The sequence below is a fragment of the Xyrauchen texanus genome, chromosome 46, assembly GCF_025860055.1.
Source record: "Xyrauchen texanus isolate HMW12.3.18 chromosome 46, RBS_HiC_50CHRs, whole genome shotgun sequence".
Classification (NCBI taxonomy): Eukaryota; Metazoa; Chordata; class Actinopteri; order Cypriniformes; family Catostomidae; genus Xyrauchen; species Xyrauchen texanus.
The window spans coordinates 3,208,457-3,222,605 of record NC_068321.1 but is presented as its reverse complement, the minus strand read 5'-3'; the positions used below and the strand labels follow the sequence as shown (position 1 = coordinate 3,222,605).

Genomic DNA, 14,149 nt, shown 5'->3' with positions numbered 1-14,149 from the left:
AAGTTTCTCACACATAATCCTCATGGATTTGGTGTGAACAGGTCTTTAGCGTGGGTCCTCTCGCGGTCCAGATGTGGACAGTGGGCCGCCCTTTGAGGAACCCTGCATTAAATATTTCAAGTCTCTTGAAGCCATACGATAGTTTTGTGAATTGCAAAGGATGCGTTTAATACAGTGAATGAGTGAATGAGCGCTGCCTGGGGCATCATGCATCTATTATTTTACCAAGAGGGAACCATGGTCAACAGCTATTTAGGATGCAGAGTTAAGTTAAATGTAGATCAAAACATCTCGAAAAACCCTGCATTCAGAGTTGCGCTCTGTCCACTTGTCTTTGAACGCATCGTCATCTTGTGCCATCTGCTGCACTGTCGATTGTTGTCTGTACAGTTAGAGTTGCGCTAACTGCCCCCTACTGAACGAGACTCGTAAAAACATGGTAAACATTTCTTATTATGATCCAGTGGCATGATTAATTACGTTAACTTTAACATCATTTTTTAGATAATTAAACACACTGAAGCAACGCATTGAAACAACAGCCCTAATCTCATTATTATGTATTTGCGCAGAAATGGCTGTCAACCAAACAGCCATTGTAGCCAATTTGATTCAAAATCTAGTTAAAAGTAATGAAGTAGCCTAATGTTTTCCACAGAGGTTTTTTTACTAAAATACACTTGCGCAAATGTGAAAGTGAACCTGAAGTGCATTGCTTTCACAATGTATGTGAACCAAGGCTAGGCCACAGCTATGATGCAAAACAGAACAGCCTCCATTTCAGATAGTTTTGAAAAGAACGGATATGAATGTAGATATGAAATATGGTTTACAGTAAAAAGACACTCACTTTATGGGGCAAGAGTTTCTCCAGAGCATCCCCACTCATCCCAGCAGACTGCAGCTCTTTCCTGGCCTCATCAGAAGTCTTTCCTCTCATCAGAGCCTCTGTTTGAGCCAGGAAGTTTGCCATCAAGATCTACAATAGATTGGAAGTAACATAATGATCAGAGAAACACTGGCTCAAATACATGACATGGTATCTGTGAAATCATATGTCCAAGAGAACCAGAAACAAAGTCGCATTTAGAGACATATAGAGAGCTGGTGCACCTTGTGATGTAGATTATCTCTGATTGGATGTTGAGTCTGAGCAGGAATGAGGAAGTCAGCGGGAATCAAGCGAGTGCCTGCAAAGACACACATATTTGATCTACTTTGATAAACATACCTCAAACAGCACAGGCAAGTGGAAAGTCCTAACAGACAACAGATATGGACATTAACATGCCAATTAAAGGAGGAACTAGTCGATTCAGATGACTGACCCTGGTGAATGAGCTGGTAGAACGCATGCTGTCCGTTGGTTCCTGGTTCCCCCCAGACAATGGGTCCAGTGTGGTAATTCACACGAGTGCCAGACTTGGTGATGTATTTGCCGTTGGACTCCATGTCTCCCTGACAGATCAATACATATATCATTAATCACAGAAGAGCAAGCGGTCTGACTCGGATATTCCGCAAACTAATTTTTTTCAGCCAACATGACGGAGTAATTCCGAAATGTAACTGTGATAAATCCTCTTGTCTATGGTTTTATGAAAAATTATTGGAACAAAATAATAACGTCATTAACCGGTTACCATCATTTAAATGCCAAGTCCACACTAATACGTTTTAATTTCAAAACACATTAATTTTGCTACGATTACACCATACATCCACACTAGAACACCATTTTGGATGTGACATAAAAATAAAGTTTTCACAGTTTTTCCACAATTGAAAGGGTTGATCTGTTGATTTATCGTTGTATAATACTCCCAAGAATGTTTGGCAAATCTTAAATCAAGGAAATAAACATAATATTTGAGTCTACTAATTCATGAAATATGTTCGTTGTAAAGTGTAACAACGGGAGTCATTTCTGGTTGTTTGATGACATTCACCACTAGGAATATGGATGCTGCTATTGATAATGTGCTTTTTTAAATTTATCGGCCCATGTAAACATGCACTAGATAGATGCTTTGACCATTGCTCCACCTCTTGCTGTGTTTTCAGTGCTATGATTAAAGGGATTACTCATGTAAGCATTGTCCAAATCAATTAAATGGCACCACAGCACCGTGTCAAGTTAAAGGAAGTTAGAGCTGCTAGAGGAATTGTGTACCTTTGCGTTCAAGCAATGTCTGGCTGTCTGGTCGATTAAAGCTTCATTTTTGCACAGTTGTTACAGAAACCACTCGCACCAATGATCTGCTCTGCTCTAATCTACTGTATCTCTGGTGCGTGCTCAATGGAGAAAGTCAAACAGTAACCCTTACATTATAATCATTATAATTAAGAGAGAAAAAATTTGCAATGCTTCCCCTTCATTTCAAAGACCAAGGGACAACCAGACAGCCAAGAAAAGTGCACAGCTGCAGGCATAGTTGAGTGGAAGTGACACCCCCTTTTGGAGTTGGCTCAACCCTCTTTTTGGAGTAACCCCAACCTCTTTTGGAGATCCCACCCCGTTTGGATGTCTCCTGCCTGCAGCTATTCCTATTTGAGACAGCCAGACTTTGTTTGAACACGAAACGTACACCATTTCCTCAAGCATCACTGCATCTTGCTTTAACTCAACATGGTGCAATGGTACCGTTGAAGCTGATGCGTCACTCCAAATAGTTCATTCATTTGGACAACGTTAACAGGAGTCATCCCTTTAAATCACAGCACTGAAAACGCAGCGAGAGGTGAAGCAATGGTCAAAGCGTCTATCTAGTGCATGTTTACATGGGACAACATATTACAAAAAGCACATTATCAATAGCAGCATCCATATTCCTAGTGGTGAATGTCATCAAACAACCAGAAATAACTCCCGTTGTTACACTTGACAACGAATGCCATATGAAACATATGTAACATGACGTATACTCATTTAATTGTGGGATTTCATTTAATAGTAGACTGTCAAACATTACACATTTCTTTCATTGATTAAGTTTTGCAAAACATTCTTAGCAGAGAATTATAAATCAACAGATCAAGTACCACAGCTGTCATCTGTCACCTTGTAAGTAGGGATGTGCAAGACTATTTGACAACTGTTCTGATGCTGATAGTTGACACTACATTTACTAGTCGGTTAACATTTCCCTCATTAAACTGATCATCATTTTTACACATTTACATTTGGCTTTTCATTTTTACAGAGTCTACACTTAAATTACTGTCTTATTAATGTTACATTTTAAAAATAATGGATAATACAAATATAATTTAAAAAAAAAAAGCAGATACAAAGCTTAACTTCACCTCAGGCTTGTGCTTCTTCCCTCGCTTCCTCTCACTCGCGACACATGTAGGAAAATGTCCTCTCACTAGACAAGCAAACTCAGCAAAGTAGCTATGAAATCACTTCGGTGGTGGTGCGGGCACCAGATGTCCAAACTGAAAGTCCCTATGGATGTTTTCACGTTGGAGTCTTTAAATCAATGCATGCTTGTAGCAATTTTTTCACTGTGCAAGCTTTTTCCAAATGCAGGACAGCCACCTCAGGTGAGTCAAGTCCCGTCTTTCACCGGACCATGTTGACGTGTCGAAGGCTATTTTCAATAAGGTTCCGACTGCTTAACGGGTTAAACTATCTTTTAGTGCACTTAATGTTTAGAATACAAAAGGTTTATTTTAGGCTACATCACAGGCCTATTTTTTTTTACATCATAACCGTTATTGGTTAACGTTCTTTACTTTTTTTTTTCAGGGTGTGGTTCAGGGCTTCCGCAGATTAGAAACAGTTTGTTTAAATATTTATCAATTAAATAAACATTGCTTACATTTTTAAATAAATGAGAACTAAGAAACAGACAAGCAGTATAACAAAGGTTTAAATGAAGAAAACCATGTTGGAAGGTTTTCTAATTGCAGTATAGTAACATAAAACATATGTTATAGTTAACGTACATTTTTTAAAAAAAGCAATCGACTACAAAATGGAACGATTTAACCTCACATAATTGCCATAATCTTCATTTTATTATTAGATAAATACATTAATACAGATTCAATGGAGCCAGAGTTTGACTGAGAAATTAGCTGTATGGTTTAAATTGGAGTGGTGGTGGCGTAGTGGCAAAAGCACAGGGCTGTTAATCAGTAGGTTGCTGGTTCTAACCCCACGGCTACCACCATTGTGTCCTTGAGCAAGGCACTTAACTCCAGGTTGTTCCAGGGGGATTGTCCCTGTAATAATTGCACTGTAAGTCGCTTTGGATAAAAGCGTCTGCCAAATGCATAAATGTAAATGTAAATTATAGGGACTTATTATTCTAAAGCTAAAACGCTTATTAAAGTTATCCAGCAAGTATTTACTATTGTCTTGTGAACATAATTTATTACAAGCAGGTCTATTAGGCTGCATTTATACTGCAAGTCCTATTCAGGTACCGAATTAAGTCTGCACTCTGTACTACCAGTACTATAGTATCATGAATTAAATTGGTACCAAAGTGGTTCTTTTGATATCTTCAAAGCTTTGATGTAATTTCCTGATATGTGATGTGATCAGACTGACCTGTTGGAAGTACGCTGCAAAGCGGTGCATGTACTGGTCGTAGGGCAGCAGGGCATGCGTCTCTGCCTGGAAGAAGTTGACGTACCAGACGCCGAGCAGAGCCAGTATAACCGGAGCATTTTGCTCCAGAGGAGCTGAGCGGAAATGATTATCCTGATAGAAAGAGCACAGAATGTTTACTGCCAGCAACACTGACTTACTGATACAAAGATACAAAACATTCCAACTAGACATTGAGGGGTTTTAAGAGTACACTCAGTAATGTTAATCATATACTGTGGTCTTAAAGGATTTGGACAGTTAAGTAACACTTAAAAAAGACATTGCATTAAATGACAAAATATCAGAGTAAGTGTCAACTGCAAACAGATGCTTAGAGCTTTTCTCACAACAAATTTCACTTTTCGGAGCCATTTTTGCAATAAGTTCCAAAGACAGCCCACTTCACGACTGTCTTCATCTTACTGCAATGGCTGCCATAGGCTGCACGCATCAAGTTCAAGGCACTGATGCTCACATATAGAACAGTCAGTGGCTCCGCATTCCACTATTTACACTCACTTCTCCAACTCTATACCCTCCAGAAGCCAGTGATTGGCGGATGAGCGGTGAATTGAGGCACTATCTTACAGAGGCACAAAATCACACTCCCGGACGTTCCCTTCCACAGTTTCTTGCTAATTAGAATGTATTTCCAAACTCCACCAGAGCAGCTGATTGCAACCTTCAAGAAACATCTAAAGACGTCTACATTTTTATTCAGTGAGCACTTGGCCCAATCCTATTAATGCACTAGCCATCTTCCCTATTTAAAGAAATAAATACAATTCTTTCACCACTGTCTCTCACTTTACTCTCGAGCAAAAATGTAATAATTGCAGCATTTCTCATATTCCATGTGCCTTCTTAGGATGAATAGAGTTTGCTGTATAGTTCACTTGGAAGTTGCTTTGGATAAAAGTATCTGCTAAATGTAAATGTGATCAACTGGTGTTACTGTGATTTTTTGTGGATTTCTTAAGTAGGCTTGGGATGCATCAATAGATGTAAGATTTTCCCGATGATTATTGATATATACGTATATCTGGATTTTTTTTAAGAAATAAATTGAGCAGCTTGTTGCAAAATAGACTTTCTTTTCAAACATGTTTCTCAACACAACTTTGATAAAGTGTGAGAAGCAGGGTAAATTAAAGGGGATTGCACACCGGACGCTTCTGGTGGCCGCGTTCAAAAATTCTAAACACTTTTTTCTACATAGGTACGCACACTGCCAACTCTCAACGTCAAAATTGACGGCAGTGGCAGTGCCACAAAGCGCAACTCGCATAGTTTTCCCATTGCTGATTGATATATTGTGTATATGTATCTTTCATATAGCCAACACAATTATTTTTTAGTTACAAGTGTGTCTTTTTGTTGTTTGACAGCTTGAATAGAAGACCTATTCAAGGCTTCATACAGAGAAATTGCATAAGCGTCACCATTTGTAATCGTTCAGTTTGCGCAATTACACCAGTTTCATACACCAAACTCAACAACGTTCATTCTCCAAGAAGTACAAAAACCTTTGAACTTTGGACTGCCATCTACTTGTGCCTCTTCAGCTCATTGTATGTGTCATGAATAAACCCCTACACAATGTCAACATCAACTACAATATACGTCTGTGAGTGATACCTTTCCTTTTTTTTTTTTATTTATTTTTTTTTTTTTTATTGCAAATTAACAAAAGAGTAACACATACAAGGTAGTGAGACACATACACAATACAGAAGAGAGAAAAAGCATAAAAACAAAACAAAAACAACGAAATACAAAACAGCCCAACACAGTCATCGATAAAGTGGTGTATGTAGGCACGAGATCCTTTCTGTGACGCAAGTATAGATAGGGGCAGTCCGGTAGTATCAGTATAGTTTTAGTAAGGGTATTAATCACCCCAACAATCACAACAGCAGCAATATATTAATATTAGTGGTGATAGTATCAATGATAATACAGATTATCGAACATTATACATATACATACATGTATACATACATACATACATATACATGCATGTATTCATACACACATACCTACATATACATACATACACACGCATACATATACATACACACACACGCATACATATACATACACACACATATATATATATAAAGGACATCTATACTGAATAATTGTAATACTGTACAGTAATACTCAGAGATTATTCATTATTTGTTTGTAAACGTGTGGTTGGGAGAATGTGTTGGTCCGGTTCCAGGTTATTGATTTATATGAAAATGAGTTAGGAATGGTTTCCAGATATCAAGAAATGTAGATATAATATTCTTGTTAGTGTATGTTATTTTTCTAATGTGATGTACTCTATTAGAAGATTAGTCCAGCGATTGATATGTATTTTTGGACTTCCAGTTTTGCAAAATTACTTTCTTGGCGATAGTTAGAGAGATGAGGAGGGGGTTTTTGGATTTGATTGGGAGATTATCAACTTCCATGCAGTTATTAAGTAAACAGAGTGACAGAGATGGAGGGATTCCACAACCCATGATAACGGAGAGTTTTGTGGTCACTGATATCCAAACTGATTGACAGGTCCATAGGGCATGAAAATAGTCATCTGTGCTCCCCAGTGTGCACTGTGAACAAATGTCTGTGTCCCTCAAGCCCATTATAAACATCTTTCTTTCGGTGATGTGAATCCTGTGAATAATCTTAAACTGTATGAGCTGGAGGTTAGTATTATTAGTCATTGAGAATGTGTTGTTACAGATTTCCTTCCAGAGGTCGGTGTTGGGGGAGAAGGCTAAGTCTTTTTCCCATTTATTCATGGGTATTATAATTGTTGTATCATTATTTAATATAAGTTTATGTAGTTTGGATATTAGTTTGTTGGTATTAGTGATTTTCGTTAAATCTTCCATTAACTGAGAGGGATGAAGTGGGTTATTAATTATGTTTATCTTGGATTTAACTATGGATTTAATTTGTTGATATTGTAGAAACTGTTCTCCCCCAAGACCGTACCTCTGGACTAATATTTTAAATGATACGAATTGGTTGTTTTCAAATAAGTGATGGAGATGAGTGATTCCTTTTTGTTTCCAAGATGGAAAATTGATCGGTTTATTGCATAATTGAAAATCAGGGTTGAACCAAATGGGGGTGTATCTACATGATGTTAGTGGTGAATTATTAATTTTGTTTACTTTCCACCAGGCTGTCAGAGTTGATGCAACTGTAATATTATTAAAATAGAGCATTTTCTTAATTGATTTTAGTAGAAAGGCAAGGTCTGAAACTGAAGTATCTTTGCAATGGTTTTGTTCTAATTCCATCCATGAATTATGATTATTTTTATGAATCCATTTATATAAAGTTGGTTTGCTAAAAAGTAATATTGAAAATTTGGAGATTCTAGGCCGCCATGTGATTTTGTCTTTTGTAATTTTTCCAGTGAAATTTTAGGTGTTTTATTTTTCCAATAGAAGTGAGAGGTTAATGAATCCAGTGATTTGAACCATTTATCGGTGGGTGTTGTTGGAAGCATTGAGAATAGATAGTTGACTTGTGGTAAAGTTTTCATTTTAACTGTAGCAATGCGACCGATAAGTGATAGTGGTAGGTTAGTCCAGCGTTTTAAATCATCTCCAATTTTTTTTAAAAGTGGGGTATAGAGATTAAACAACTCTGACAGTCTGGAGGAAATGTTGATACCCAAGTATGTAATGTTGCCAGTGTGGAGTGGAAGAGAAGAATCATGAGCTGTGGAATCCCAGGCGCCCTCAGAAAGTGGTAATATTGTAGATTTAATCCAGTTTATTGTTTAATCAGAAAGTTTTGAAAAAATATTGATAATTTTAAAGGTTTCTTTCAATGACTTATAAGGATTTTGTAAACAACAATAAATCATCTGCATAAAGACAGATCTTATGTTGTGTATTGACGTTTTGTATTCCTTTGATATTATCATTTTGTCGTATTGCTGCTGCAAGTGGTTCTATAAATAGGGCTAATAAAGAGGGAGAAAGTGGGCATCCTTGTCTGGTCCCTCTGTGAAGTGTGAAATTTTGTGATGTAATCCCATTTGTTGTTATTGTGGCCCTAGGTGAAGTATATAATATTTTTATCCAGTGGATGAATGACTCTCCAAAGCCAAATCTATATAGAGTATTAAAAAGAAATGTCCAGTTAACTTTGTCAAATGCTTTTTCGGCATCAAGTGATACAATTATAGTTTTGATATGATTTTGTTGGGCAAGGTTAATTAGGTTGAATAATCTACGCATATTATCTGAAGCATTCCTGTGTTTAATAAAACCTGTTTGATCATGGTGAATTAACATCGGGATAACTGTTTCTATTCTAGTAGCTAATGCTTTGGTAATGATTTGGAGCGATACCTTTCCTGACTGCGACCGTTATCAGTAAATGTTACATCACCCTTTTGTGGTCTCCCAATGCTTTTAAGCCAGACTGTTAAACAGATGTCAATTGAGTGACTTTAGCACGCAAATTAGGCTTCTAATTTAAAAGACGGCTAATTTGAATATACCAATGCCAATTATTTGATATAACGTGCCGATCAATATTTTATGACATCCCTAATATAACGCCAGTTCCCCTCAAGTTCACACAGGTGTAATTCAGCACATTGACTATCATTATGTTCCACTAATGTTTGACAACCAGAAAGTGTCACAATATTGCATTGCTTTATCATTTAAAGATAATAAGATATTTTGTTTGAATAGTTTGCTTGTGCTGTCTTTAAAACATATGCCTCTTGGTTTGATGTTTTGTGGTATAATGCAATGACATTCATACATTAAGTGTGGCACAAGTTTCACATTCAGACCACTGTAGATTGGTGATATATAATGTAATCCTACTTACCATCCAATGAGCACCAGCTAGAAGCTGCTCGAAGTTGTCAAAACCTGCAGAACATCACAAACAACATTACTGGATAAAATAGAGGCAGAAAACCTGATAGCACACGTACATCACTCAGACGCCTATTTGATGTGTGTTTACATCTGGAAAACATCTACAATACTTCTACAAGACATATGTCAATAAGTACGTCTCGGATATTAATTAGACATTCAACGGATGTCTCCGAGACGTTTATGATTTAGAATGTTTGTAAATGTGATCTTGTTCAGATGTTAACTAGATTGTGAAACAGACATCTCGGAGATGTACGTGTGCTATCTGGGAACAGCATTTATGCAAGATGCAACATTAGCATTCTTTTTCACAGTCACATTTCACTCAGGCAGGAGTTTGGACAGAAACATACACAAGTACAAAAACAAAGGCACGAATGCTGGTCTATGCAAGCCTGCAATTCTGCGTTCTTGCGTTACTGTGGCGGTAACAAACCTCAGTACTCAAGAGGGGAATAGAGTTACTTTCAAAAGTCCAATGGCATTAAACCAGATGGGATATTTTTCATGTATCTAGATTATCTATAAACTGCTGCTCTGTGATGACAGCAGTTAGCCTAAAAGAGAAAACTGACCAAGGAAAATGATGCTAATGCTAACATAAATGAATTATATTCGGACACAACTGCACTGGGGATCCAATGAATGTGTGAAATAAAATTCATGTAGCTAGGAACATTTACATTCACAGAATTACATGGAGTATGTTTCGGGCCTCAAGAGTACAGTTCATAAAGCAGACGTACCTATATGCAGTGCAATGGACAAACCGATAGCCGACCACAGCGAGTAGCGCCCGCCAACCCACTAAAATATGAGCATTCAGCATTAGAAAAATGTCAGATTTGAAAAGCAAACATATGCCAATTCAGGAATATGGCACAGTACTCATATTACAGTCAGTCATGCAATCATTCATTTGATTTGGTTTCATGGGGGAAAAAAAAAACACTGTCTATTGGTTAAATGATTTCCAACTATACAAATCAAAGATTGCATTTACACTTTGCAGTCAAATACATCTCCACTGTGATCGGATAGAGATCAAATCAAAGTTACCAATGCAAAACACCACAGTACTACATATAGATGTAGTATATTACATCAGATGCTTTGGTAACTGAAAATTCTCAATCTTTTAGCATATTTAAAAAAACAGTGATATATCTATATACCTATATATAGATATATCTCATTCAAATGCTTTACGACACTAACGGTCTTTATTTTTGCTTCATTTAAAATTTTGAATATGCTTCTCATTTGAAACACGTGAGTGAAGTCTGATTTCACGTGTCGCGCGAGTCACAATGATTACAAAACAAGAGAGACGTGAACAAGTGGGGATGAGGAGAATGACAAGACAAGTGTATTCCAATGGAAAAATTTAAGGGATGTTGTTCATTGTTCTGGTGACACCTTTCAAAGACAGCGATGTCTGTTGTGTTCTTCACATTGTAATGGCAGAACAAACAGAAAAATGCAAGAACCAGCAACACAGCGCTTTAACAACGGATGAATGTAATCTAACCTGATCATAGAATTAATTACTTACCTAGTTATCCGGATAACGCAAACACAAGTGAATTTATAACTTCTTTGAATGTGGTCAGAATCTGTCCCTGATCATCTCCGCAAGTGGTTTCAGTGTACCGATCACAATGCGTCTTGGGTGCATTTAATCTGGTTTGACAGCGTTCTGATTGCCACCGAAAACGCATGTGAATGCAAAGTGTAACTGGGGCCAAAGTTTTTTTTTCTCATGCTATAAAACGCTGTGCCAAGAATCTTCTGAAGAAATACTCACATCCCAAAACTCAAACATGTTGTTGGTGTCGATGCCAAATTCCTTTACTTTTGGCTGGTGAGGAAACAAAACATACATGTAAATGTCTTATATTTTGCTTAAAGATACAGTAGGGGTCAAAAGTCAGAGTCAAATGTACAGCATTCAAAATATAATTGAAACCTGGAAATAAACCAACTTTAAGAATTTGGAAAATAAATATTTTGATTGAAAATGAACAAGAAATATTACAAATTCTATACAATTTCTGAGGCACTAATCAGACGAGCAAATTTGAAACATCCTAAAAACATGCTGATAGCACGATAATCCTCTTAGCTGCCATTAAAGCAAAAGAGTGACAAATACACCTGACTTTCTCAAATTCATGTTCATTCTTCAGTTCAACATGTAGAGCTGAAAATACACTGATGAGCAAAAACATTATGACCTAATATGCTGTTGGTCCTCCATGTGCCACCAAAACAAGACCCTGTAGGTGTCCTGTGGTATCTGGCACCAAGATATTAGCAGCAGATTCTTAAAGTCTTGTAAGTGAGGTGGAGGTGCCGTGGATCAACTTGGTGGTCCAGCACATCCCACAGATGCTCATTTGGATTGAGATCTGGGGAATATGGAGGCCAGAGCAACACCTTGAGCTTTTCATCATGTTCCTCAAACCATTCCTGAACAATGTGTGCAGTGTAGCAGGGCACATTATCTTGCAGAAAGATGCCACTGCAATCAGGGAATACCATTGCCACGAATGGGTACACCTGCTCTGCAACGATGGTGGCAAGTAGATAGGTGGCATGAGTCAAATTGATGTCCATGTCGATGGCCGGACCCAGGGTTTTCCAGCAGAACATTACCAAGAGCATCAAACTCCCTCCACTGGCTTGTCACCAGGATACACTGTGGGAAGACAACATCACTTCCCCAGGGAAATGGCGCACATGTACACGGCCGTCTACGTGATGTAAAAGAAAACGGGACTCAATGGACCAGGTGACCGTCTTCCACTGCTCCAAGGTCCAGCTCCAATGCTCACGTGCCAACTGTAGGCACTTTCGACAGTGGACAAGAAGTCATCATGGGCTTTTCTGACCGGTCTGCAGCTACACAGCCCATACGCTGCAGGGTGCAATGCACTGTGCCATGACACATTCCTGCCGGAACCATCATTAAAATTTTCTGTGACTTGTGCCACAGTACACAGCCCTCACAAATCGATGAGCCTTGGGTGACCAACATCCTGTCGCCGGTTTGTGATTTGTCCCACCTCGGACCAGTGTCGGTAGGCATTCACCATTGCTGATTGGGAGCACCCCACAAGACTTGTCGTCTGGCAATAACAATTTGTCCCTAGTCAGAGTAACTCCGGTCTTTACTCCTGCCATTTCTCCAACATTCAACACGTTGACTACGAGAACTGATTGTTCACTTACCATTTAATCTACCTAGACCTCGACATGTGGCCTTGTTAGGAGATGATCAACGTTATTCACTTCAGCTTTGAATGGTCAATGTTTTGGCTCATCGGTGTATAATTGTATTGAAAAAAAAGAAGACTGTATTAAAAACTACAATTTTTTTTTTTAATAGAAGAAGTTTCACTAGTGGTTTCCACTGAATCCAACTGTAAATCAACATCAAACATTGAAACACGCAGTGCTGTACTTACTCCATTTGTAGAAAGAGCCACAAAATGTTTGGCCACAGCAGACAGCTGCAAATATGACACTGAATTAGATTCATATCTAGTCAAACTCTTAGCACACAGCAGTAATAATGAAAAATCAGACATTTTTAAAGTAGTTACAGCCAACACTCACATCATTAGCGGTCTTCAGGAACCACTCTTTGGCCGTCTCGGCATTAGTGATCGTCTCTTGAGTGGTGAATGTCTAAAAGACAAAAAAGGACAAAAATAAGAAATTATTTTACAGGGTTATAAGAGATTATTACTGACAGCCATCCAAATATGACTTTGAATGGAATACAGTTGAAACACTCCCTGGGAAAATAGTACTTTCACAAGAATAGGAATAGTGTTAAGCATGTCACCTTAATTTTTTTTTTAGTTCAAGAGTGTTACCTTGGAAGCAATAATGAAAAGGGTTGTCTCAGCGTTGAGCTGTGCGAGGGTCTTGGCCATGTGTGTTCCATCAATATTAGAGACAAACCAGACATTTGGTCCTCCTTTAGAGTACGGCTTCAGAGCTTCAGTCACCATCAGGGGACCCTAGTGAACACACAAACTTTAGATACTTCACTAAACATGCACAAAGTTGACCACAGACACTGGATGGAACAAATTCTACAATGACCTGGATACCTGACAACTATGGATGCTGCCTACATAGGGGGGTGTGCCATATAATAATTAGTTAAGTTTATAATTTACTGATGAATCACAGGAAAACGTTTGAGTGGTAACATTAAGGCAGTGCAGTTTTTCCAGATGAATTAGAATTTGCATTTTGACACTATTAAAAAACAAAAATAAGCTGCACATGTGGCACGCTCCAAATGAACGTGACAACAGACAGCGGCAATATTCCCAGTATGATTTTACTTGCAGCTCACCTTCATCCATGTACACAATGGCTTAAGACCATAACTGGCCTCAATGTGTACATGTTGATGAACAGTCACCTTTCTTTGACCCATAAAAAAGTATCAAATACTCTGAATAGGCAACATTTGGGAGAATCAAATATCCCCCACTCCTTCTACAATGATGATTCAGATAGATCACTAATTATCGCTTTGTTCTGTTCAAGTGTACTGCATCCATAGTCAACATATGGCAAGCGATCATTTTGACAAATTTTGATA

The 14,149-nt window shown here is 38.0% G+C and overlaps 1 protein-coding gene across 1 annotated transcript in view; it reads right to left on the bottom strand.

Moving 5' to 3' along the window:
• Nucleotides 1-14,149, bottom strand: part of LOC127638000 (glucose-6-phosphate isomerase-like) — a 30,622-nt gene that overhangs the window by 4,089 nt on the left and 12,384 nt on the right. Inside the window, exons 6-15 of the mRNA XM_052119359.1 lie at nucleotides 13,407-13,553; nucleotides 13,144-13,215; nucleotides 12,993-13,037; nucleotides 11,330-11,383; nucleotides 10,269-10,329; nucleotides 9,467-9,510; nucleotides 4,565-4,717; nucleotides 1,329-1,458; nucleotides 1,114-1,190; nucleotides 851-979 (exon numbers count right to left, since the gene is read on the bottom strand). Coding sequence (XP_051975319.1) covers nucleotides 851-979; nucleotides 1,114-1,190; nucleotides 1,329-1,458; nucleotides 4,565-4,717; nucleotides 9,467-9,510; nucleotides 10,269-10,329; nucleotides 11,330-11,383; nucleotides 12,993-13,037; nucleotides 13,144-13,215; nucleotides 13,407-13,553 — 912 coding nt within the window. The remainder of the gene's footprint in view (nucleotides 1-850; nucleotides 980-1,113; nucleotides 1,191-1,328; nucleotides 1,459-4,564; nucleotides 4,718-9,466; nucleotides 9,511-10,268; nucleotides 10,330-11,329; nucleotides 11,384-12,992; nucleotides 13,038-13,143; nucleotides 13,216-13,406; nucleotides 13,554-14,149) is intronic.